General features: G+C 39.7%; 1 protein-coding gene and 1 long non-coding RNA gene across 5 annotated transcripts in view; both read left to right on the forward strand.

Moving 5' to 3' along the window:
* LOC139998753 (uncharacterized) overlaps positions 1-19,090 on the forward strand; it is a 19,561-nt gene extending 471 nt beyond the window's left edge. Inside the window, exons 3-4 of the long non-coding RNA XR_011803634.1 lie at positions 35-10,192; positions 15,991-19,090. This is a non-coding gene — a long non-coding RNA (uncharacterized lncRNA). The remainder of the gene's footprint in view (positions 1-34; positions 10,193-15,990) is intronic.
* Positions 19,091-21,402: 2,312 nt separating this feature from the next.
* ZC3H7A (zinc finger CCCH-type containing 7A) overlaps positions 21,403-26,650 on the forward strand; it is a 28,647-nt gene continuing 23,399 nt past the window's right edge. The window contains exon 1 of one of the 4 annotated variants that reach the window (XM_038187122.2): positions 21,403-21,599. In XM_038187122.2, coding sequence (XP_038043050.1) covers positions 21,418-21,599 — 182 coding nt within the window. In that variant the 5' untranslated portion in view covers positions 21,403-21,417. Of the gene's footprint in view, positions 21,656-26,650 lie in introns of all 4 variants that reach the window. The other 3 variants (XM_038187123.2, XR_005269596.2, XM_038187121.2) reach the window with 3 other exon arrangements.

Raw genomic sequence — 26,650 nt, forward strand, 5'->3', positions numbered from 1 at the left:
ATTGATTTTTTTCCTCTCTCTCTTTTGCGTGTAGTATTATTACATTTCAGTATGCCACACCCATTGGATCCCACTGAGACTGACTGGATAAAGAAGTAGAGAGGAGAAAAAGAGACAGTTGGGGTTCTGTCGGTTGGTTGATTTTTTTTGCTTGTTTTCAACAGGATTTACCAAGAACTTGTTCACACCATTTTACTATTGGAAAGCAGCTTGTAGTTTTGTAGTAAAGGCTAGTTTCACCAAAGAAATAAAATGTTTTTGGATGTGTATTGAAGTATGATTCTACTTTTGCATCAAAATACCCTGTTTTCTGCTTCATATCACTCTTCTTTAATCACAAGGGAAGTGGAAAATCATATGTGGTCTGATTGCAAAAGACAAAAAGCACGCACAGACAGATCAGGTTTGGTTTTTATGTTCTCATTAATCCACTCTATGAACTGTGTTGGCACAGAAGTTAGGGTAGTGCGGGATAAATGTGGAAACACATCAGCTGAAGGTAGGATATTGACATACCTTTGCACACCTGACACAACTTTGTGTAACTGCCTGCAGAACACCAGAAGCAGTTCATTAGCCAGGCAAGGCTGTACATTGTGCCCAAATAAACAGACACACTCATGGCGTGAAGTTTTCACAAACCAGAAAGCATGGTTTCCAGCTCGAGAGGCATTATGCTGAGGCATAGGCTTCGATAGTTCTGTATCCTGGTAGAGGCTCACTCTGTGATGCCAAGCAGCTTCTGATACAGAGTGCTACTGTGCACTGCCAGCAGTTTCTTCTATCCCTACCTCGTGGCCATTCTGAGCACAGCAGAGCTACTGCTGTACCTCCTGGGAAGCTGGATTTGCATGCTGGAAAAATGGGATCTCTGGCAATCATAACTGTTGTCAATGATCCTGAAAAAGTTTTGCTAATATATGAGCCATAGCAGATAATCCATCTGTTGGAATAGATTCTATTTATTTATTTTTATTTGAAGATTTTGTTGCTACTGCCATCAACTGGGTCAAAGCAATTTTCTTATTACTCATGGAGTCACGCTGCTAATTACTGTTACACTATTTTTATATTGTCACTTATACATTATTTGTTTACTGACTCTTCCGGTCAATAAGTCACACCTATTAGAGTGTTTTAATAGTGTTGAACTGCAGTATAGTGAAACTTCCAGTTGAACAGTATCCCATCCAACATACCACTGGATATGACATTAAAAACAATATCCAGGGGAGCAACATGAATTAAATATTGTTTGCTCTTCAGGAGACTGCCTGATGCAATGTGCTGGTGCGCCTGATGTTGGCTTAGTACAGCTGATGTGGATTTTTCATCTAAACTGGCTAATTCTTCTCATATACGTGTTATCCAACTGTCACAAAACTTCATGCTATTAACTTTTAAGTGAGGTGATATTTGCAGAAGTTATACGTAGAGTAATAGAAAGTATTACAGCAGTGTATTATTTATCTATATGTACCTACTGAATAGTTTATATGTAAATAGTTTGAACTGGAACAGAACCATCCTCTTGGTGTCCTGCGGCCCTGGGAAATGTTCTACTAAAATGAGCAGGATTGACACAGAAATGGGCTGTCAAAGTTCCAGTAGCTTCTGCAGCATTTATCCAGGCGATCATATAATCAGTTACTTTTAAGAAATATATTTCTCTTTCTGTAGAGACCACATAAGAGGTTACAGCTGATTTGATGTATTTCTTAGGTCGTGAGGTGGTGATAGTGCTTGCGTGTGAGTACTTTTTCCCATGCTCTATATTTAAATATGCTTCCTAAAATTTCATCTGTGATTTTAAAATGCATTTTCACTGAAGGACAGAAAGTAATCTTACAACCCTTGAAAAATCACATGAGATTGAAATGCTCAGGCTACAGCTGCTTCCATTAGAAAAGAGAAAAAGATGTGAGGTGACAAACTATATGAAGTAAGGAATGCAAGTCAGGATTTCTGTTTCACAAGAACTGCAGTAAAAGGAAAATATCTAGTGAAATCAGGACAAAAAATCTGAAAAATAAATACTTCAAGGGGAGTTAGGTTGTCCAAATAATTGCCATTGTATACAGCTAAGAAAATATACTAGTAACAGATTGGAAGTTATTACAGATTATGACGATTGTTTACTTAGTTAATGGGACTCAAAATTCCCTTTACATTTTAAAATAATAGTTTATAGGACAGTGGAAATGTCATATTCACTCTTTCTAGTGTCCCTTTCTTCTTTCTGAAGCACTTGGTAAGTGGTAGAAGGTATATGCAAGAAATGGCATTTTCTTTCTTACTGGTGAATTTGTACATTGTGAATTGGAGCCGTGCAAGGGTAGGGAGAAGCATTTTCTTTTCAAATATCCTTTCTCAACTAAGGTTGCATGTGCTCAATGGTAGCTTTAATTAAGTTGTTTTTAAATCTGAGGAATAGATTAATATAATTGAGGCAGATAGTTGCACTGAAGAACATTCTCTCAGAACAAAAATATTATGGGCAGTCTTGTTAAGTTGTTTGTAAAGGCCTGTTTTCTGGGTCTATGATTCAGTTTCCTTATGTGTAGAATGAGGATATTAGTCTGTATACACAGCAAGATGGTAACTTTTTGGACTAATTTATTCTAAAATGTTGATGCAAAATGTTGGAATGGTCTAAAACAGGAATAAGTTCCCCTGTGAGCAGGTGAAGGTGGTGATTTTGAGAAAAACATGATAGTATGTTTGCCATTGACCAAACAGCTGCAAAGCTGTATTTTTTTAAGTAACAGAAAAAGTTGCTTTCGTTAACACTTTCTATTTAGTAAGAGCAATTATTTTTACTGAGAAATTAAAAACAAGCAAAAAAAATGACCTCCTACCTTGGACGAGGGTTGGTTTATGTACTCAGAACTTAGCTATTATGAAGATCTCTAGTAATGATGATGATTGTAGGAGTACTAGGGTGTGTAGGTATCTAAGGTAAGTCCTACAAAATCGGAATTCTACTGTGTTAAGCATGTTGCAATGTACATGACATATTCCTACCCCACTGAATTAATGAGCTAAGCAAGCAACTAATAAAGAATGGTGGAAGAAGTTATTTCTCCTATTGTTATAGATGGGAATGGAAGCAGGGTAATTTGGTGAAACTCTTATGTGAGGGTTGTGGTAGAGCTGGGGAACTGCACCTCTGTGTCTTATTTATCATCATCTTCATAAAAAGAACAGTCTTATTCCAGAATTTGTTTGGAAACAGTCAGTGGCTTTGTTCCCACATCTTAGAGGTTTGGCTGGCTTCCTTCTCTTTCATGTCTTTCCGTCCTCTGTAGCTCCTCTTCAGAACCAACACTTCCTGTTTACCAATGTTTTCTTCATCTCATGCTGCTGGGGATGTTGTTCCATAAACGGTAAGAGTTATAAAACATAACCTGGAGAGAGAGAGGTTTGAAATGATTTGAAAATATTCTCCTGAACCAGTTTATAATATTTAATAACATACTTCACGGTACAATCTCAAAACTATTTCTAGCATACAGAACAAAATTCAACTTTGATTTAAGTGAGCAATTGGCTAACGGGCAGGGCCCAAAGGGTTATAGTAAATGGGGCTGCGTCAGGCTGGTGGGCGGTCACCAGTGGGGTCCCTCAAGGCTCCATTTTAGGGCCGGTACTTTTCAATATTTTTATAAACGATCTGGATGTAGGAATAGAAGGTATTTTGAGCAAGTTTGCTGATGACACCAAACTTGGAGGAGTTGTGGACTCGAATGAGGGTGGAAAGGCCTTGCAGAGGGATCTGGATAGGTTGGAGAGCTGGGCCATCACCAACCGCATGAAGTTCAATAAGAGCAAGTGCCGGGTCCTGCACCTGGGATGGGGAAACCCTGGCTGCATGTACAGACTGGGCGATGAGACGCTGGAGAGCAGCCTAGAAGAGAGGGATCTGGGGGTCGTGGTAGACAGCAAGTTGAATATGAGCCAGCAGTGTGCCCTGGCAGCCAGGAGGGCCAACCGTGTCCTGGGGTGCATCAAGCACGGCATCGCTAGTAGGTCAAGGGAGGTGATTGTCCCGCTCTACTCTGCGCTGGTGCGGCCTCACCTTGAGTACTGTGTGCAGTTCTGGGCACCACAGTATAAAAAGGACTTGAAACTGTTGGAGAGTGTCCAGAGGAGGGCTACAAAGATGGTGAAAGGCCTGGAGGGGAAGACGTACGAGGAACGGCTGAGGGCACTGGGCCTGTTCAGCCTGGAGAAGAGGAGGCTGAGGGGAGACCTCATCGCAGTCTACAACTTCCTCGTAAGGGGGTATCGAGAGGCAGGAGACCTATTCTCCATTAACACCAGTGACAGGACCCACGGGAACGGGGTTAAGCTGAGGCAGGGGAAATTTAGGCTTGACATCAGGAGGGGGTTCTTCACAGAGAGGGTGGTTGCACACTGGAACAGGCTCCCCAGGGAAGTGGTCACTGCACCGAGCCTGTCTGAATTTAAGAAGAGATTGGACTGTGCACTTATTCACATGGTCTGAACTTTTGGGTAGACCTGTGCAGTGTCAAGAGTTGGACTTGATGATCCTTAAGGGTCCCTTCCAACTCAGGATATTCTATGATTCTATGATTCTATGATTAAGACTATACCAGCCTATGGTATGACTTGCACTGTTTTTGTAATAGTAAGACTGAGAAGAATAATATGTTCCGAGAGAATTTTGGGAACCATGTTTGTAGCATCCTCAACATGCCCTTTGGCAACAATGTTGTCATGTCCCTCCCATAGAAATGTTGTGCTAGTGCGCAGCTGCCCATAACAGACTGTTGCTGGAAAGGTTATTATTACATAAATGTTCTTTGTTCTGTTCCAGTTTCTACCCTCTCCTTCTCTACTGTAATGGCTACTAGCACAAAGTCCATCCTGTGCATGCAATCACCCAGGTAGATAACAAACTACAAGTATGTTATTGGAGCGCTATATATATAGTGATGTGGATCTGTCTGTTTTATGATATAGAAATATCATCTGTCTTTGACCAAAACCATGAACTGGCAGATTGCAGGGAAGGAATCTGTAAATAATTTCTGACTTTCTTAGCTCTTAAGTTTCAACAGTCATCTGTGACTTTCTGAAGATTTCTTATACACTGTAAGCAAAGTTCTACACTGTAGCATGTGTACCCAAGGGACCCAGGGCCTGATTCCCATGGAACCTACTTTTGATTTTTATACCTGGGTAAGAACAGAGATAGCAATGCAACTCTTCCATTTTTCTTGTAAAGCAAAATTAGAAGGCTGTAGCACAGCAATTAAAACATCCTTCTTGTGATTTATTTTTATAGAGGTTACATCAATGTGTATTCTTGAAACGGCTGCTGTAATGAGCGGGATGATGGGCTAGAGTGAACTCTCAGCAAGTTTGCGGGTGATAACAAATTGGGGGGAGCGGTTGGTACACGGGAGGGCAGGGCTGTTACTCAGATGGATCTAGTCAGGCTGGAAAAATGAGCTATCAGGGACATTATGAAGCTCAGAAAATGCAGAGCCCTGTATGTGGGCTGGCATAACCCCATGCAACAGGACAGGTTGGAAACTGTCTAGAGAACAGCTTCACAGAAAAGGATCTCAGGGTCATGGTGGACAAGTTGAACATGAGTCAACAGTGTGCCCTTGCAGCAAGTGTGTCCAGCTGCATACTGGGCTGAGTATAGCCAGTGGCTTTGGAGGGAAATGATTCTTCCCCTCAATTTTGGTTTCTGTGACATCTGGAGTGCTGTCTGTAGCTTTGGACCCCTAGTAGAAGACGGATGTTGACATACTAAAGCAAGACTCGTGAAGGTCAGTAAGCTGCTTGGGGGCTGCAGTTCACAATGTGCCAAGGAGAATCTGACAGAACTACATTTGCTCAGCATTAAAGATGATGATGTTGAGGAGAGTTGGTATTGTTGTCTAATTAGCTACCTAATAGGAGGGAGTAGAGAAGGAGGGTGTAGAGCTTGGTGCTTCCCAGAGGTACACAAAAGCAAATGGGCACAAGTTCCAACATGGGAAATTCAACATAGGGAAATATATATTCCTTTTATATATGTGTGTATATATATATGTATGTATGTATATAAAAGGGTGGTCACATACCAGAACAGCTTACCCAGAGAGGCTGTGGTAACTCAGTCCTTTAAAATATTCGTAACTGGACTAGACATGGCCTGAAGCAATGTGCTTTCATGGGGCCTGCCTTGAGCAGAAAGTAATGCTGCAGACTTGCAGAAGTCCCTGACCACTTATGTGTTTCTATGGATTGTGATCTGATAGCAGGTAGCTTCAAACTGACAGTTCCACCTTGCAGGAAAAGAGACTCTAATAACAATTTTCTTTTTGCCTAAATGTTTTCATGAAACTACGCCCTGCAGGCAGGGAAGGCAGTACGTCTGTTCTACTGCAATAATAAATTAATTGATAATTATTTCTGTATGTATCACCAACTAAGCTATGCAAATGCACAGGGAGAATAATATGTACTGAATTCAAGGAAAGCTGAGACTTTGCTTGTCTACTTTTATTATCTAGACTGCTTTGTCATAAACAGAAACAATGTTCTTTTCATAAAGAACTACTTTCCTGCCATTTTAATTCACTATTCTGAAATTCCATTTCCGTGCATTTGTCCTTATCCAAATATTCCTCCAGTTCTGTTATATTTTTACTGAGATGTGGGAAAACTACAGAATCATAAGCAGTACTAAAGATGAAGGTAGACTTTAGACTAACAGAGACTGTGTAGACTATTCCACTGAGAGGTCTGAGACAAAAATATACTTATTATCATTTTGTGCAACCCTTTTCTTTTACCTCTTCATTACATCTCATTAAGTGCTGTAAATTGCTTAAAAATGAAGTGCATATTTTTGTCTCATCTATTTTTTCTTCCATCTTTTGTTATATTACTCTCCATCCCATCAGTGGTGTAACACCCTACTAGGCTGCTTGTATTACAACTATTACAACTTTCTTTATGATCTTTCTGTTCATGATGTCTGCTTTCTCATCTGTCAATAATTTTATGGCAATTGGACACTTGGGAGAGGACAAAAAAACTAAGTTGTGTGTCCATCAAAGGAAAGGTGAGGACAAAGTACCTCTTGTCTGCTCCAGGCTAATCATCCAAAGAACTATCTTTAACTTGTTTAAATGCCATCCAGACTCCTTTGGGAACTGGGAAGTTACTGAATGTATGATTAGGAGACAAGAAAAATGGAAGTACTGAGGAGGGATGTGGGTTGCTGGGAATAGCCAGAGAACTTCTTATGAGTAGGAAAAAAGTGAAAACTAGGAAACTGTGATGTTAAGATACATAGGTTCAAAAAGGCAACGCAGCTCAATAGTGTTGATAAATTCAAGTGTCACCTGTCAAACAGGCTTGGATTTCTTTATTTCCCTTTGGATCATTTCCTACCTTTACTGCATTTTCAGTGTGGGTGGGTGGACAAGGAGTAAATGAAACAGAGAACCGCCAGCTCCATGACCATGATTTTCTACACCTCAAGTAAATCAGATTCTTCTGAACTAGCCAAGAATTGGAGCAGTCATTTGCTGAGGATTATGCATAGAATGGAAGTGCCCAACATGCAGGTCAGCATTCAGTAAAACATCTGTTTAGCTGCTATTGTTTAGCCACTAGTTGCTATTTTGATTTCCCAGGGAGAAGCTAGGATTCTAATCTCAGTAGAAAGTACAAGTTTAAGTACATTCTCAAACCTGGGTCATGCTGACAAACATATTATGTGAGTTTTCTATGAAGGCCTGTTTACCACTGTATTTGTATAGCAACAAATGCCATGGGTACTTTATAATGTGAACAATTTAGAACAACTTATGTAACCTGTAATTATAAAGATGTAAACTTCTGCTTCTTCGTAGTGTCAATTACTGGATTAAGAATACTTTTTTTCCTAAAACTAAGAAAGAGTTTTTATGATTCTATAGGCTGCATATTCCCTTAAAAGTGACCAGTTATGGGCAAGATAAGACATGTTCAAGACATTTGTGAGCGAGAGACTTCTTATAGGCTCACTGTCAGGAAGTGCTAAGAGAACAGTTGAGTCTGAAGGTTGCAGCTGCAGTGGAGTCCCAGTACCCTATAAATATGACAGTGTTCAAGCAAGATGATGATACCTAGCTCTTACAGAGTTCACTGAATCTTCAAAGAGACGTAGATATGTTGCATAATTTAATTTCCATTGTCCAAACTGAAAAATAGGACACCAATGGTTTTGGCAATCTTAAGCCTTGGTTATTGTTTTTGTTTTCATTTTAATACAAGGAATATGACCTGAACCAAATACTTCACTTACTTCCTTAGTTTACAATACAACAAATTCCTAATTGCAAAGCTGTATTTACTAAACTTAATAGAAGCAAGTGTGAAAAACTCTTGTCTGCAGGTCCTGTAATCTTAAGGGTCATATCATCCTAAGCACACAGAGAGACTGTATGCTTTAAAATGACATGTATGAAAAATCTTATGTAGAAAGGAAAAAGTTTTAACTTCGTATTGAGATGCTGTCATTAAATGAATACATCAAATGCCATGGAACTACCCCATGTGTACTAGCAGTGATTGAACTGTCATTCTCTTTGCATTTGCTATAAGGGGCTGTGCTATATTGAGTGTAACAGGCCTTGCTAACTGGCGTCAGGATGTGCAAGACAGCACGAGAAAGCAAGGGATTAAAGGTGTGAATCTTGCTAAATGGATTTACTTCTCTAAAGCACTGATCCTAAAGCATATATAGCATCAAGTCATAGGTGATATTGAGCAGTCAAAAGGAGTTTGGTAACATAGTAGTTCATTCCTCTAAGACTTCCTCGTTTAGGATGTATGCTGTAGCTTTCACTGATTAGTCCTTCAAAGCCTAGAGGAATAAACAGCCATAAAACTTAGCACATTCTAATTGTATTAATTGTTGTTTCAATTATTTTAATGCAGATATTTTCTGTCAAACTCTGTTGAACAAGTAGAAATTTTGTCTAGATTTATTTTGTGACTATGATACCCCAAAATAGGGTATTATGGTGCTGAATATTGTTGGCATCATTTTTTGTTTGCAGATTATCATTTAAAATATAAAAATTCTTATATTTTATGCTTTAACTTTACAGAGCAGAACAGTACTGCATACAGGGAGTACTCTGAATTTTGTGTGATCTGCAAGGCTGCATTTCTTAACCTCAATGCTGATTTGATATTGCTGTGAGAATCCTAACCTTTTTAATTTTCTAGTTCTGTTTGGAATTCTTTAACGCCACATTAATGTTTTACTGTTATTCTGTTTATTTCCTCTCTCAGAAAGAAGAAAAGCTAAACCCTTATTAGTTTATGCTCCATGTAATCCTTAGGAAGGATTTGCCAGGAACAGATAATCTTTGCTTGATTCCAAGTCTTATTTAGATTGGAGGGTCAAGGGGAGACGTACCCCAACTTAATTATATAGCAATTCTAATTCGTGTTCATTCTGTAGAATACCTTGCAGAGTTTTTGTTTTGATTTTTTTTCTGATAGCCACCAATATAAAAAGCACTGATTTTTCTGATAGCCACCAAAGAAAATACCTGTATTTATTAAATAAAAAAAAGTCAATACTGTACATCACTGTTTTAAACATATAGATGTTCTTAAGTAACTGTGTGTTGAGATACTAAAAGGTCATTTTCTCACTTTCAGTAAGGTAGTGTTTTTTATTTTTGAATTTATGTTGAAGCAGTGAATAATTTGCCTATGGATATGTGGAAACATTTTGCTTTATGCATGCAATGAAGTAGACTTAAAATGTAACGCAAAGTGGTTAATTATCTGTAATGATATCATCCCTGATCCTAGGGAAGGGAATGCATCTTCCTTTGGCCAGAAATAAAACAAACATTAAACAACTGCTTTTATATAAAGAAAGAAATATTTTTAATTGTAGCACATATATTGTATCCCCCCAACCCCCTTAATTTTTCTGTAATCTGCGTACCTAGCTGATTACCCCACAACTGGGAGAACTGGTATTAGGTGGGTGCCTTTATGATCATTATGACTGTAGGCTGAAAGGAAGAGGAGGAGCTGCAGGAGCCCTAATTTTACTTGAAATACTGGACTTAGGAAACCATGTGAAAACACCAGGCAGTATGATTCCTTCAAGAAGGGTCACCAGCAACACAAGAAGTGTGACTACTTATTGGTAAGCTGCTTGTTTCTTGTTCCTTTCCGTTCCGATCCTTTCCTTTCTTCTGTTCTTCGATGTTTTATCTCAATAAATCATCATTTAGATTTGGCCTCTGCCCACCTTCTTCTTCAGCTTCTTAAGTCACTTGTGATTTATTCAAAGAGTTGACGCTCAGATCACCTCATCTGACTTGTATACCATAGCTCCTGAAATTTCTTGTACCAGCCCAAGTAATTTATTTGAGCAAGGCATATTTCCTATCTGCCTGAAGCATATAATTAAATTTGGAGTCACACAAATTTAGAAGATAAGGGACTTCCTGTTCTGTTAACAGAACCCTTTGGTAAATCGGTAACATGTTTTTAGTAAAAATAAAATCTAATCAACACAATCATTTTTTCTCTTCAAGAAGAAAATTTATATTAATTATTTATTCATTAAAATATTTATTAAAATAATTTGGGAGAGCCTTTGAGAAGGGGAAGGAATGGCAGTAAGTTCAATACTAAAACATTTCAACTGACAGGCAGAAAAACTCTGGTCGTGAAAACATACAAATAAAGCATATGCAGTATGTACTACAGGTTAGGTTCTGTTCTCAGTTAAAACAGTTAATTCCTATTATCTCTAAAACATAAAGAAAAATGTATAAAAACAAACAAAAAAACACCACTAAAGAACAACAACAAAAAAGGGAACTAGAAAAAAAAAGAAAAAAGAGATGAAACACCAAAAACAACCAACCAAAAAAAAAAACACAATAGCTATCTAGTACCTGAAATTCAACAGTTTAAAGAAATAATTTTTTTTATTTAAATCTCTGCAACTACTGTGTAGGTTTAAATGCTAGCAGCTCAATTTTACAAATTTCAGTAATGAGACACAGAACAACGGAAGCCCTATACAAAGCAAGGTGAAGAGAAGAAAAACTTAGAAGAGCTTAGTTCATTGTCTTATTTTTAGTGCTTTGAAGTGCGCTAGTGCTGCTTATTCTATCATGATAATAATGTACTCTTAAAGAGACTGTATCAAAGCTGACGTGCCTAAAAAATATATATATCAAAAAAACTCAGAGGGTAGGCAACATTGCCTTTTAAAATAGCTTCTAACAATGACTTAGCGTAATTATATATCCTCTAGACTGAGGTTTGGAAGAATGTTAACTCTCCTGTCAATTTAAAACCTTCTTACGTATACAACCCATGGGTGGGGTACCACATTTTAGAATAAAGCATTTCACTTAAATGAAAAAAATAAAAAAAAATAAAAAAAATCTAGTGTTTGTTTTGTTTAGGTCTTATAGCATATAAACTCAAATTTCATGGAAGCACATGTGGTTATAAAGCCTCTTTTGAGTTCCTACCACAGAGTAAAAGAGTACAAGAAAAATGAGGAAAAAAAAAGATTAGCAAAAAGGTATGAGAAAGCAACTTCTATGACTTCATATCCTGCCTTGCTGGGCACACAGTCTCTAGATGGACTCATGTTGTTGTCAGAGGTTGTGCTGCTCCATCAGGGCCATTATTTTTAATGGACACTGTACACTGCCCATTCACCTGGATTCTCTTCTGTACTGCAAAATGAGAACTTTGAAATTAAATATATTATGTCAGTTAATTCTCATATGACTCTTCTCACTTCTGAAATTGTGTATATTTAGGAGTAATGTGTGCATAACCTATACACTTAACGATATGGCTTGCAGCAGATGAAAAAAAAAACAACTGTACTGGCTTGAATACCAAAATGCTGGACTGAGGGATGAAATTATTTTTAAAGAAAATATTATATCTTTATATAAAAAGATATATATTTGAATAAAAAATAGCTCTAGGGGTTCCACGGCAGCATTCATTCTTATGCTTTTCTACTTTGAGGATATGAGTTCCTTAAAATGGTAATCTTTCTAGTTTAACAAACAAGAATTGAAATACTGTTTTTAAATATTTCTCTTTGATAGGCTTTCAGTTATGAAGTATTCTGCATTTTTTCTAGTTGAACCAAATAGTCTATCTTTTCTCCCTAGAAGAAAGAGGTGAAAGAAAATTATTATACAAGTTTCTAATATCTAGTTTTGACACTTAAACATTCCAGTTGCTGGCCAGAACACTTAGTAAAATGAGTATTGGTGTCTGATGCTGATCTACACATTGCCAAATTTTTCTAGTATCAGTTTATGTCCTTTCAATGCATAGCACTTCTTGCTAGTAATTTCTGCATTTTTTTGAAATTACTATATTTATCCTTCTTGTATTTTAATGTTTTTTGTTCAAGAAAGATCAAAAATTGAAATGAAAATTGCCAGGAAGGAATAAAGGGTGAATCCTACAAGTAAATTTTATCTGGGAAGTGTGTGCATGTTTTGTGAGAGTTTACAGACTTTTTCTCTCTCCTTCACTCTAGAAAAGCAGTATTTTAAACCCTGTATTTCAGTAACGATGGTAAGGGGAAAATAGAAACATCTCATCAGCTTGATGCCCAGCAATATAAAAACAGAAATAAGCTTTCTGTTAAAAAGTATTTTCTCTGAAAGAATCTAGTCAAATCTGGCCCCTCCTTATTTAAACTTGTATTTAAATTCAGCTTTTTAGTGTATAATTGCTACTTTTGCAAAGCAGCTTTTGTTTCATTATGTTTTAGGTGACATGATGAAAAGCAAAATCATTGTAATAATGTACTCTAACATGAGGTGGAGTGACATAAAGCAAAAAGTAAACACTACTGTTCAGGACTTGAAATATGTCAGTGGCAAAACTGAAGAATTCCTTACATATGTTATACTCAGCTTGAGAATACTTTGCTGTTTTTACTAGTGCTTATATTCTGAGTCTTGGATGACTTCTTGACCTTTTGGAGTAACACTGACAGCTAAGATCAGCTGATGAATAACTGCTTATATCTATAACTAGGCATTATGGTGGTTGGTTCTCTGTGTGAAGGGTCTGAGCTTCCTCTGAAGTAAAAAGACAAAGTTAGGGATTCACAAGAGCCAATGTACTGTTGGGGGACTCCCTGTTTTTGCCAAGTAGATATGATTAAGAGAGGCAGAGAGGTGTAGCATTTAGCCACTTTGACCTAAGCCTGCAGGGAGCAGACAGTTACAATGTGTTAATAGCTTTCAGGATATGAGAGAGACAGTTTAGAGTCTTTGAAGATACTTATCCTACTTAACTCATCTATGAAAAGGATAATCTGATTGCCAGCCCTAAAGAGGTTTTAAGCAACTGTTCCCTTTACTCTTTCTGTTGAAATTGTGAGAAGAATGAGATTTTCTTTTTCATAGACAGAAAGACATGCCAGCAACAGTTGAGCTCGTGATTAGGATACCTTACTGTAAAAAAGAGAAAATCTGTCCTGATCCCTGCTTGTTTATGCAAAGGCGCCCTACAAAACTCACAGGGATTGTTTTTTAGCAGGAATGATCAAATTGGTAAAGTATGTGTCCATGCTAGCATTTTAGTTTGGCTCAGAAGTAAGCCATTGATTGCCACTATTTGGTGTGCTTTGGGTCGCTGTGTAGTCATCTGTTATTATGGTAGGGCCCCCTCTGTGGATGGAGGTATTCTTCAGTTCTGGTTGTGTTCTTTCCTGAACAAACTTAACCTCTGGGTTAGATTACAAACCACTGGTTTCACCTCCTCCATCTTCTTTATGGGCAGATTTAAACTGCATATATAAGCTGTGATAGAAAAAGAGATCAATTCACTTTAGCCATAATCCGTCTTTTCAGTTATGTTAGAATTCTCTAGGATTAAACATATGTTCTTCTTAACTTCCAAGTATAAAGCCAAGCAAATAAGGACAGGACCATGGAGGTGGAAATCAAGATACTGAATCTAACAAAAACACGTAGCTCCAAAGTACAGCTAGAATGTGTATTACCCCTCAAATAAAACACTTATAGAATATCCCGAGTTGGAAGGGACCCATAAGGATCATCAAGATCTAAACTTGAGATAGATTCACGCTAACAGCGGATGCAATGATGTTCTCTTTCTCTCAAAGGAAGTAATCTACATGCCTTACATTATTAATCAGCACAGCCATAGTTAAAGAAAATGATAAAATTAAGATCAGATGTAAACAGCTGAAGCTCATGATAATGAGTTAGCCAGTTACAACAGTGATGTAAATATCATATTACCAAGCAGGCCAGAAATTGTGTGTATTTTCCTCAGTTTAACCTCCAATGACTGTTTGTAATGTAGAAATGAATAAAACAACGGTATAGAAAAAATGGAATATAATGAAATAATCCAATAAATTAAATGGGCATATATTGCTACATTTAAACCTTCTTAACCACAAAAAAATAATAAGAAAAATTGTAGGGTTTTTTTTTTTGAAAATGTAATGAAACATGTAAACATTGAAAACTTTAAAGCTGCTCGGAAAGAAGAGAGTTGACAGATTAATAACTTCATAATGTGCTTTTCTTGTATCCTTAAAGTACCTTTATATGTATATATATCTATATCTATATAGATAAATAGATATAGACATCCTTTTTCAAGATATATTAGGCACCGTCAGTGATTGTCCTTAAATCCCTGGACATGGAGAGGTGCTGTGAGAACTGCCCACAGAACTGTCCCAACTCCTGACTTTTCCCAACCCTGGTCAAAATTCTGTAACCAGCTAGAATAGATCAGTTATTATTAAACCAAGAATTGAAACAATATATATATTATTCCTATTGGAATATAGCCTTTATGTCCAGACAGATACATTTTTCGTGATCAGAAGAGAGTTTGTGAGTTTGCAAGTCCCTTATGAAAATGGTAAAGCACCTCAAAAGATTTAAAAGTCTTGAGTGCATGCAGCATTAAGGCTCAGTAAACAGGAAAACTTAAGTTAAACTACTGAGACCCTATAGAGCAGAACTGTTTGTTTCAGAGTCTCAAATTTATTTCCTCTTTAGTATTTCTGGTATGAATTAATACAAAATGCCCTGCATATTCCCTTTCATTTTTAAATCATTTTAAATCACGTTTTCAAAACCGTGTGGCATTTAAATTTTCTAGTTTGTTTGTTTTTCCATACTCTGGACAACTAACATTTAGGAAGGATATCTTAGCTAAGAACCTTGACTATAATGATATAATGATGTAAAAAATAAAAATTCAACCAATGCATTTTCAGGACAGCATGCTTTTGAGTAGTTGCTCATTCATCTCAAGCGACTTTCAGGTATGGCTTGATGTGGTTCCAGTTTTGTCACTCTTCCTGTTGAAATGTGTGACAACATCAGGAAATGGTCTAACCTGTAGTAGCATACCCTGACAAGCACTTATTTTTCTTGTTCCTTCCCCTGCCAGCCTGAGGTGATACACTCTGATTGTTTTCAAACATGCAAAGAGAGAGAGGCCTGAGTAAGCCTTAGGTACATTATGGAGCAAACTAGGGAAAAAGAAAGCTTAAATCCATCTCCCTCTCATTTATGGAGACACCTACCAGTTATCATCCTTATTATTCCTCAGAAAAGTTTAAAAGCAGGGACTGGCACTCTTTCTTTCCTGGCTAAAAGAAGACCTCTAGCTGATCACCCATCCAGGCAAAGGGTTACCCTTCTTCTTCTTACCCTCATTAGACCCGCCATCCACACCTTTGTCGTGCTGCAGCATGTTTCACTCAAGATTATTGTCATGGGCTGGTTGGAGGCCTCCAGCTAATGCTCACGGTGGTGGCTGGTATTAATGTCAGCTAGCCTTGTGCAAGACAGGGGTCTTCTGCATGCTATAATATTACACTGAAGTTGTTGGGTTTTCTTAATTCAAGAAGTCATTTCTAATTCTGAACCTTTCAACCTGCAGGAATTCCTTTCGTTCTAGCTCTGCTTATGACACCTGACATCGGTTTGTAGATACCAGCACCCTAGGAACCCTGGAGTGGGACTTGTGCCCTCTGCTGGTCAATTGGTCCTCACAATGCTGCAGGAGCAGGCAATCCCTTCTCCTTAGGCTCAGTAAAAGCTGTATACTGCTACAGAGTGACTGTTTATTAGTTTTTAATTCTGCTGCAGATTAACATTGAGACACTGAAACTAACATGGGATACTCTCCGCTGCATACTAATACTTCAGTTTAATGTAAAATATGACAAGGATTTCTACTTTAATTCCTAGACACAAAAAAAATGTATATGTTTTGCTTGCTTAAACATTCTAAATGTTCTACTCAGCAAGGAGTTTTAAATTAATTAAAAATTGCTATTTATTTTCCTAAGAAAATAAAAAACGTTCACAACTAACATCAGGCTCATATAACAAAATTTGCAGTTTCACTTGCTGTTCTTCAAATACTCAGCTGCCCCTCTGCCACCCAGAGCCGCTCAGTGATAGCAGAAATCATTTCTCTGTTAGGGTATTATCAATTCCTTTACTTTTTGCATACAGTAAGTAATTATTCGTGGTTACAGAGAGAGTCATAAGCACAACTTGGCAACATAACGTTTGTGTAGGAAGATCTTGTTATGCTGTTTAGCTCAAGTCTAAGAGTAACTGAATAAGGATATATAAATGTTTTAAGAAAGAATAAACAAGAAAGTTAAAACACACACACAAACACCAAAACCTTTTTATTTCTACAGAGATTAGTTAAGTATTGTCTAGTACAGAATATTCTGCTCTCATGTGACTTAACTTAAAAATTCATCTTATTTTCAGGGGTCAAGCCTGTATTCTCACCAGTAACTGTGGGAAGTGACAATATACTATATCATCATCATTTGTAAAGGAAAAGATCTTGCTGTGTCAGTAATGCAGTCAGTTAGGTTATTCAACAGCGTGGCATGCACATGACAGAACAGATAAAATGCCACAGAGTATGACTTGCATGCCATACTCAGTATTTGTCCATGGGGGTATAAAGGATTCATTAGTTCATTGGTATTCATTAATACCAATAAATAAATAAAAACCTAATATTTGCAATACCTTAGGTGGGAGTCCTCCTCCATATGCTGGCCAGCTACAAGAATGTGCACTAGGTCTTCCTATTTTGCTCAAAGCACTTCTCACTCATTTCTGTGTATCCTAAGGAAAACATCAAGATATCCCCCCCCCAAAAAAAAACAAACAACAAACAAACAAACAAAAAAACAGGTATAAAAAATACCAACTGCAAATTGACTTATAGAATGGATTACATTAACCTGATTATTTAAAATAAAGGACATTATTTTTAAGGTTCGTCTACTCATAAAGATTTAATATGGCTTAACTGTTACAATCTGAGTAATTCAGGCCAACACTTCTGAGCATGCCTTTCACAGAAGGAATCCTGTATTTCATCCTGTTTTTTTATGTTGAGCTCTACCTTGAAGAATTATTTATAGAATTTATGTATACTTTTTTTTTTTTTTTTGGTGAATACTTCCTTTCATAGTTGCTAAAACACATATTTATGCCTGACCCAAACTGGCTATTTGTACAGATGTTAAAAAAAAAAAAAGTTTTTTTTAAAAAACTTTTTTGAAATTTCCTGTTTTAATTATTCAGGAAATTTCTTTTTCTTCCCAAAATACATGTGGAAATGGAATAGCCATATATTTGCAAACCACTGCTTATGGAAAGAGCACAATGTCACTGTGCATATGTATGATGGAATTCTGTGTCTGGAAAAGAAAATCAAGGCCTCTTTCAAAACGACAAAACCAAAATAGTTTAAGGGAATACATTTCCTGGAATTATCTCTACACATAAATAACTTATTTACATTAGAAATTTCTATGAACTGAAATCCTAATGTCAGAAAATGTTCAATGATAAGGACTTAAGATGCTGCAGAAAATGCAATGCACTGAAAAAACTAGTTACTTGTCTTCCAATCATCTGATGCTGCTATTCATAGCTATGTAACTCTCCTGATTAGTGAACGCAAAGATGGGCTCCAGAGCAATTTACTTTTTAACATCTGAATTATAAAAATAAGACTGTTCTTTTGTTTCCTCTCAGAAAATAATTTGTGGATTTCAAGGGAAGTCCCTTTGCCTGGTTTGTTTTATAAGTTTATTGGGGAAAAAATACTAAGAAAATCTGACCATACTTCTGGTAGTCAGCTGCATAAATGACTTAATTTCTACTAAGTCCCAACTCTTTATTAGCTCAAAATATCACTTAAACTGGAAAGGGAACTACTCAATCATAGATGTTAGGTTATTATAACATTACAAGTTATAACTTAGATTAGTGAAAAGGAACATATCTACTTGTATTAAAGTGGTGAAAAGGGGAGTATGTGTGTTCTTCTGGTCTACTAACTACTACTAAAAAATCTACAATTACACGTTTTTCAGTCTGTAGATTGGTTCTCGGTCAGTCTTATAAAAGCAACTAAAATATGCACTTCTGAGTAACAATTCTACTACAGTGGTTAGGAACAATCAAAGAATAACAATTTTCTCCAAAGTGCAAAAAAGCTCTACAACTTCCAGCTACATTGAGTTTTTCCTCTTTGTCAAATAATTAACCTAGATTGTTTGTTCAAAATCATCAGTACGTATAGCGATGAAACATCTCTTTTAACAGGTTTTAAGATGACAAAAGATTAATTCTCCAAGAAAGCAACTCCAGTGATGTTCTAGCAAGGTACAAGGGTCTTTCCTTCTTGATACAGAAATGCAGTGTTTCCAAATTCCTTTTAAAGGGTATTTAATCTCTCTCTCTCCTGGAATAATTCTCTCATAAGCAACAATAACCAGGTTCCCCTTACATGTCAGTATAACTACATAAGCAGTTGAAATTGTCAAAAAATAATTAGGCTGGTAAGTTTATGTAGGCTTCCACAAAGAGTATTTTAAAGTGAAAGATAATCAGGTTATGTAACAGGAGTAATTATCACTTGTTAACCTGTGACAATAAGTCAGTTCAAGATGGTTGAAGTGTAACTACTATTCTGTTCCTCTGAGTTACTATACCATAAAATTAATTTAAACAAATTAAAATAATTGTTATCTACTTCCAATTTATATAAAAGCAAAATATATTATTTCCTCAAAAGCTTGGTTTTGCGTCAATGCCTTGCCACATTCTCCTGATATTTTGCACATCCGGTACATAACACGAAAACACGACTCCAAAGCTCCCACTCTCACAGAGTGCCACTGCTGTGTTGCTGGAGCTGCTTATAGGGTACAATTTGTTTTTAATAAATAAATAAATAATGTAGCTTGTTCAACAACATAATAATTCTAGCATAAAATCTGTTTTGCTTCCTAAGTGTTTGATACATAGGGTGTTCTTACAGCGTTTTCTGTACTTTAACATCATCCCACAATTTTCAGGCTCACTTCTGCAGTCCATCTGATTCAAAGATCGAAGCCGAAATTTCCTTAAGTGGTATATTCTTTATTGCAGCGCTGGATGCACGGGGGATCTCTCCACCTATCGTGCATACCCAAAGTGGAAAGCAGTCTTGAATTTATACAATCAATCTATCAATATTCTACAAGCGCCTATACATATGCATTACCTATCCCCGCCTTCCCTAGCTTCTCATGCTAATTAGCCTTTTGGCACCTTGCGCCTGCGTAGAGCCTCCCAAGAATTGTGGGCAGGGGTCTTTGGGAGGAAGACCCCGAGTCTTCCTCACAGTGTACTTTTCACCTTTGGCCAGGAATCTGCTGAGTTGGCAGGTTTCTTAATTGCAAGAGCTGGTAGTTGCTAATTCTTCCGTTTGTTGTATCTTTATAATGAATTCCAATGTCCAGTTTTGAGATTTATAGTCCTTACATTTGTTCCTCTGTCCGTCTGCCGCTTCCTTATCATGAGTTCCAGTGTCTTGTTTCGAGATATACAGTCCGTGTCTGGGGATTGTCCTTGCCTCCCCAATGTCTCCCCAATACCTCCTTAATATTGTCCTTGCCTCCCCAATGTCTCCTTAATCACATCCTACACCTGAAACTCTCCCAAATTGGTCAGCCCATGGGTGAAATTCTCAGCAAGGCATCTTTTACCAGTGAGTGATGTGTACAACATGATTTATGCAATACCCATACATAGAAAGCATTAACAACTAGGACCAATATTTTTAACATGCTTCTATCAGCTGAAAGATTTTACCTGATCTTCGGTTTGTTGTTCTGGATGAGAACGATTGTATTGCTTGCTTAAAGCTGCTCAGTGTTCATACAGTTATAATGTGGAATCGGCTAAGCCTTCTTTCACCATTTTCATGGTCCAGCTCATGGTTTATTATCCATGAGTACAACCATTGTCCTGGGCATGCTTTTTTTCCCCCTCTCACCTTCCTTTAGTTTCTGCAGTGAGCAACAACCCGATTTTTCATTCAGTTTTAGAGGACTTTTAAACTTAATCTTATATGCTTAACTCTTTCATGGCAAACTGCTGCAATTAAATTCTCACACTTAGTTAAAGGAATTGCAACCTTGCATCAGGTTAACCTTGAATCACAAGCTCACATCAGCCAGGTTATCCGGAGGCAATTCAACTACCGCGGCTTAGAAAGGCCTCAAAGCCACGCTCAGCAATTTATGCTCGGCCTTTCAGCAGTAATTAGATCAGAGCTGATTAATGCTGCCGAGCCGAAGGCATCTGCCAGGGGCCTGACTGCGCCCGAGACACCACTTCCCGGTGCACTAGGCGAAGGCCCGGGACGTTTTGCTCTGCAGGGCTCTACTGCACGGACACGTGCCGGCACCGGGGCGCCCTCCAACACCCGGTGTTAGCGGGGCCGCCCCGGCAAGGGGCCCGCGCAACCTCCCGGTACCGGGACGCACACACGGAGCCCCGGCCCACCGTCAGATCCCAAGGCAGAGGCGGTGAGTGCTCGCGAGTAACGACAATGCAACGGTTCGGTTTACTCGGATTTTATTATTCGGAGAAAAAAAAAAAAAAAAAAAAAAAAGAAAGTTTCCATAAACACGGACCGCACCCTCACGCCGCCCTTCACCTTTCGCTCCTCCCCTCAGGCCTCCCCCACGGTTCCCTCAGGCGCCCCCGCCCCGAGCATGCGTAGAAGGAGCGCGCAGAAGGGGGGTGACGTCACCGTCGGCCAGCACTCCCGGGAGGCGCCGCGGGCAGGCTGCTACGTCACGCTGCTTCCGGGAGAGCCGACTAGGCGCCACCCACCCTCCCCGGCGGGCCCTGGCGGTAGGGCGAGCTGCGCGCAGCGGCAAAAAAAAGAGGCGGGGCTTCCAGGAACCCAGTCAATCAGCGCCAAAGCCCCCCCGCGCCGTCACCAATCAGGAGGGCGAGTTTCACAAACAAGAGCGACGAGCCAATGGGGGAGCGGGCGGTGCTGGGCGCTGCGGCCAATCGGCGGCCTCCGGGCGGCAGGGGGCGCGCGCGCGCGCGCGCGGTGGGGCCGGGCCAGACCGGGGGAGGCGGAGCCGCAGCCGCGGGAGGCGGAGCCGTCGTTGTCGCCGCCGTGGGGGCCGCGGGCAGTCGCAGCCACAGCCACAGGTAGGGTCTGGGGGGCGGCACGGGATGGGCTTCGACGCTTGGCTCCTCGTCCGCTGGTAACAAATGTGGCGGGGGGGTGCCGGGCCCGGTGCGCCCGTGGGAGAGCGGGGGACGCTGGGCCCGCGGGGTTAGCGGGGCGCGGGCAGGCTGTAGGGGGCGGAGGCAGCCCCGCGGGGCCCAGCTGCTCGGTGGGGTTGGGCCTGGTGCCCGCGCGTCCCGGCCCGAGGAGGCGCTGCGGCTGCCCGGGTCCCGGGCTGGGTCCGGTGCTCGGCGCGATTTGTGCGCGGAGCGTGACGCGCGGCCCCGGCCGCCGATGGGGGGGCGGGTGAGGCGGCCTTATGCGGCTCCTTTGTTCGCCCCCGGAGCTCCCGCGGCTCGGGAAGGTGCAGCGAGCTGTGGGCACGGCGGGCGGGCGTTGCCGTTGGGGTACCGGGTGTGGGGGTGCAGGGAGGTGCCCGTGTGAGTAACGTGGGGTGAGTCGGGGTTCAGCTTGCGGCGCGCTCTGCTCCGTTCGCGGTACGGAGACGGTGCCGTGCAGCTGGAGCTGAATCTGCTCCTGCAGGAAGAAACCAAGCCCGAGGCCGAGCCGCGTGTCAAGGGGTGCTTCCAACGTGGGAGCTGGCTGTGCAGCTCTGGTACCTGCGGAGTGGGAGCCCAGAAGTAACAAAACCCGCGTGTTCTGCGCTGCTCCCTCCCCTCCCCCTGCCCGTTACCCTGATCTGCCCGGGGCAATGCCCAGCGGTGCGTGGCCGAGGCGCTGAGCTCATTTGTGCCCGCGCTGCCCCAGGAAGATCCTTCTAAAAGCCCTTTGTGTCAAGCTCTCTGCTTCCCCTTCCTCATCGTGTTGCCAACCCAAGAATGCTAAGCGGTTCAGGCTCTCGGGAAAGGGCTGCGCTTTGTGATCTGCAATGACCTGGTTAAACAGCGGGGCAGCAGGATGAGTGATGAGATGGCTTTGAGGAGCCTGCATTGGGCTGTGTTCATCTCCCTGGGGCAGGTGCCCGATGTCCAGCCTGGCCCTTGCTGAGGTGGTTTTGTCTCTGACTCTCTGGGAAGCAGGTAGGGTACGGTATGTGCTCCCGGATGTGGAGTTGTGTATTTACAGCTCTGTTTAGATCCTAACACCCAAACATGCTGCGCTCGCTGCCCTGCTCAGAGGTGCTGGGCATAGTGACAGAAACAGGCTTCAACTTATCATGGGAGGAAGGGATCTGTACTGGCTTGGCTGCCTTTCAGTCAGTTACTTGTGTGCCCTTCAGTCTTCCCTGTCCACTTTGCAGTATTCCCTTTACCATTGGGCCCAGAATACAACTTTCTTCTTCAGGAGTATGGTTTTCCTATATGTAAACAGTGGTGAACTGTTAACATTTTAATTTTACAACCAGACTTCTGGTTTGACAACTTCTGATTGCTGAATAAAGCTTTAACGTATGAAGGTGTAGATGATAGATTCACTTTTGGCTGAGTTAATTTTTTTAGTCTGTTGCCTTTTTATAACTTCTTTCCTGCCTGTGACATATAAAGGGGCAGAAGGTGGATGCTATAATACAAAAGGGGGTCTTAGCTCGGTGTGATTTTCATTAGACCTGCACCCTGTCAAGGTTTATAATTCAGCTGTAACAGTGAGTCCAGTACAGATAGACCAGCAGCAATCACAATGAAATTTTCAATGTGGTTTGTACTGTGGAAACATCTAATTTAACATTCTTGTAACCCAGTAATTGCATTAATAGTGAACTCAGTGGTGCATGGCAAGAGGATATGCTTCCATTATCTTAAAAACAAACAAACAAAAAAACCCACATCTATTAAAAAAACAACGCTCACATACATGCACACAGAGGAAGGAACTGTAACAATTATTTGGCCACTGACACCCTGCGTAGTAGTTCTGGTCCCCAAGTAATGTTGGGCGTTAAGAACAGAGGGAATGCTCTGTGCCCTGTTTGCCTGTCAATGAGTTGTCCACACAGCTGGATGCGGTAGGAGGGAGGCTCCATCCTCTCCAGCTCACTGCCCTTTGGAACCGAGCTCCCAACTGGGGGAACTCCTGGGCACAGCAGGTTGGTTGGCCATCCCCTGGGTTTGTCTCCAGTGCGATCATTTCTGTTCTTCATAATGCCCGCTCACGGGCTTTACTGTTCCTGTTCAATCTCTTGATGTTAGGATCTTTGTAAAGCACCGTGTTGGACCTTAACTGGTGGTGATTGCTTAACTGGTGACTTGAGATTTAGCAAAGGCTGGGCACTGTGACCTTCCCCTTCACAATGCCCAGAGCCTGCCTTCCTTCTGTAGAAACACTGAATTCTCTGTGAATTGATTAATTTGCTTTTAAAGATAAATTTTACAGTACAAGATGATCTAGCACTGATTGTAGCATTGATTATATTCAAATCCTCAGTGCCTAAAGAATTAGCCCAGGCACATCCTATATGTTGAGAACGTCCTTTAAAACTTACCTGAATGCTGCAGAAGTGACAAAGTTTAGAAAACAAGAAAATTGTCCTGCTGGAAGGAAAGCAAAGAACCAGTAAGAGGTGTGAATGGCTTTGTACAATACAGACATGTTGGTTTTCCTGTCTGCCAGAGCTGGCACAAACGTGTTTTCCTCCATATCTCCTGTTTGTGTAACTGGGCTGGTGTCTGTCTGAAAAGGTGACATTGACTGCTGGCACTGTATTTTCTGTCACTTTGTCTCTGTGTAATGTGATTGAGATGAAGCCTGTGATAAAGATTTAACAGTGATAATTGTTCTTAGGGAAGTGGTCACTGCACCGAGCCTGACTGAATTTAAGAAGAGATTGGACTGTGCACTTAGTCACATGGTCTGAACTTTTGGGTAGACCTGTGCGGTGTCAAGAGTTGGACTTGATGATCCTTAAGGGTCCCTTCCAACTCAGGATATTCTATGATTCTATGATTCTTTGGGTTTAGGCAGATGTTTTTTTTTGTCCTAGGTTTAGTAAATGGAGCTTGGATTGGTCACTAGCAGCAGTTGAAGAAATACAACATTCCGTGCAACACTCAGTTCTGCCTATAATCTTAATTACTGGTACATTAGTGTTGTTTTTTTTTGTTTGTTTGTTTGTTTTTTTTAACATCCCACACTACGTCTCTCCTGTAGCTTGTCTCTGTCAATGGCTTGTACACAGCGTAAAGCCACCATATGGGCTGTGTTTTTCTAATAGTAGTTACAAGAAACAGGGCAGCATTTTAACTTTGAAAAATATATATATACATATGCATATTTGTTTTAAATTCTGTCCCTTCAGATGAAGGAGAAGAGCTGTTACAGGTGATTTTTCTGTATTTTGAAAGTGAATGGATGACTGAAAGTCAAGGCACCATTATTTGCTGTGTATAACCGAGGCTGATGTGTTTCTGGTTGCACAAGAGGATGTAAGAATAATTCGGATGGGAGAGATACTGTTGGAGGCATTATGTGAGACAACTTTAAATCCGCTGCAAAATCAAATATTGGGATAAAGTGACTGCCCAAGTATACTACAGAAGGATAATTTTTACCTGAATGTCTTATGGATACAGATGAGTTAGGAGGAAGAAACAGAAAACTCCTTTGAATAATAAATTATGCCACTCTTATATGTTCGTCACTTGCTGGCATTCTTTTATCTGTGATGCAAATTTGTAACAGTTCCATTAACTTTATTGTTACGGAGAAATTCCAGCATCAATATGTGAGTTATTCTTTAATATTTTTTGCTACAGGTGGTAAATAAATGCAGTTGTTACTATGCCGGACTTCACCACTTTGCAAGTTGGTGGAGTGTTGAGGTTGATTAGAATTAGTAGAGCAAAGCTAATTTTATGCTTGCCCGGATCTTAACATATACAAGAGACTTGTGTTGACAAAGTAACACAACCTTATTAACAACCTTATCAGTTGTTAATTCAGGGAGAAAAAATGCTTTATTTAGCTTCCTTATTTTTGTGGATAAGTGTATGCTGATGCTGCTGCTTGTTTGGTTAGCATGAGGGTTTCTGAGTCTTGTTAGCCTTGTTTGAATTCTCAGTGCTAAACCATGGGTGAGTAAATAAAGTATTCAAATGGCCAATAAATTTCCTTTTGGCATTTATATTTATATTTCTTCATAGATATGCTATTGTTAGCCAGTAAAACATTTCTCATAATAAACGTCCTTTGTATATATGGCAGAAGTGGTATGTATTAATAACCTGATAAAGAAAAAAGGATGCATGAAATAATGTGAAAAACAGTTACAAAAGCGTTGATGGTTATTTCCACTCTTGGGAATAGATTACTGAGTGTTATTTGTATGTCAAAACAAGCAATATCTGAACAATTCATGTCCATGAACTGTTGTAGCTGCTAGTTATCTGCAGAGACTGACTTTTTATTTATGAATTTTAACTTGCTGGTGGTAGAGGACGCAGTGGGAAGCTGGGTGAAATGGAGCCCTTGCAGTGCTTCCGTTAATTTGCTCAGTGACCTTAAGAAAATCCCTCTTTTTTTTTTTTTTAATGGTGGTTTTAGGTATGTGTTGTCATGGGACAGACTCTTGAGAGCTCTCATATGTTTGTTTAAAATCCTTGAGAAATGTTTGTAAACGTTATTATTCTAGATCAGTCAGGCAAAGTAAGGTGTCTTACTGGCAGATTGCTGGTCTTGGTTGGGAATTTGTTGAGTTAGCTGGGGGTTGTTTTGATGTTTTACTTTTTCATTCCTTCATCATTGATATGAGTTGGTAACACAAAATGTGACATGGCAACCCAACGCAAAATGCATTTTTTTGGTGGTTTTAGCTTAGTTTCAAGACTAACAGAAGCGTGCTGCATGTAGCTTAGTATTTATAGTTTAGTATTGTTTACTGTAAATTCCTACATCACATGTTTTTGTGAAGCAAATTAGCTTTTTTTTCAAGCTATTTTTTTTTCCAGAATTCTGGATTTCCAGAATAAAACCTGGCCCTGATGATCTTTTTGTTTAAAATAAATACATTGTATTTTTACATTGCGATTAGGGACAACTGTAGGCAACCATGAAATGATACTCCAAGTAGCCTTATGTT

This window comes from Anas platyrhynchos, chromosome 15 (assembly GCF_047663525.1).
Source record: "Anas platyrhynchos isolate ZD024472 breed Pekin duck chromosome 15, IASCAAS_PekinDuck_T2T, whole genome shotgun sequence".
Taxonomy (NCBI): domain Eukaryota; kingdom Metazoa; phylum Chordata; class Aves; order Anseriformes; family Anatidae; genus Anas; species Anas platyrhynchos.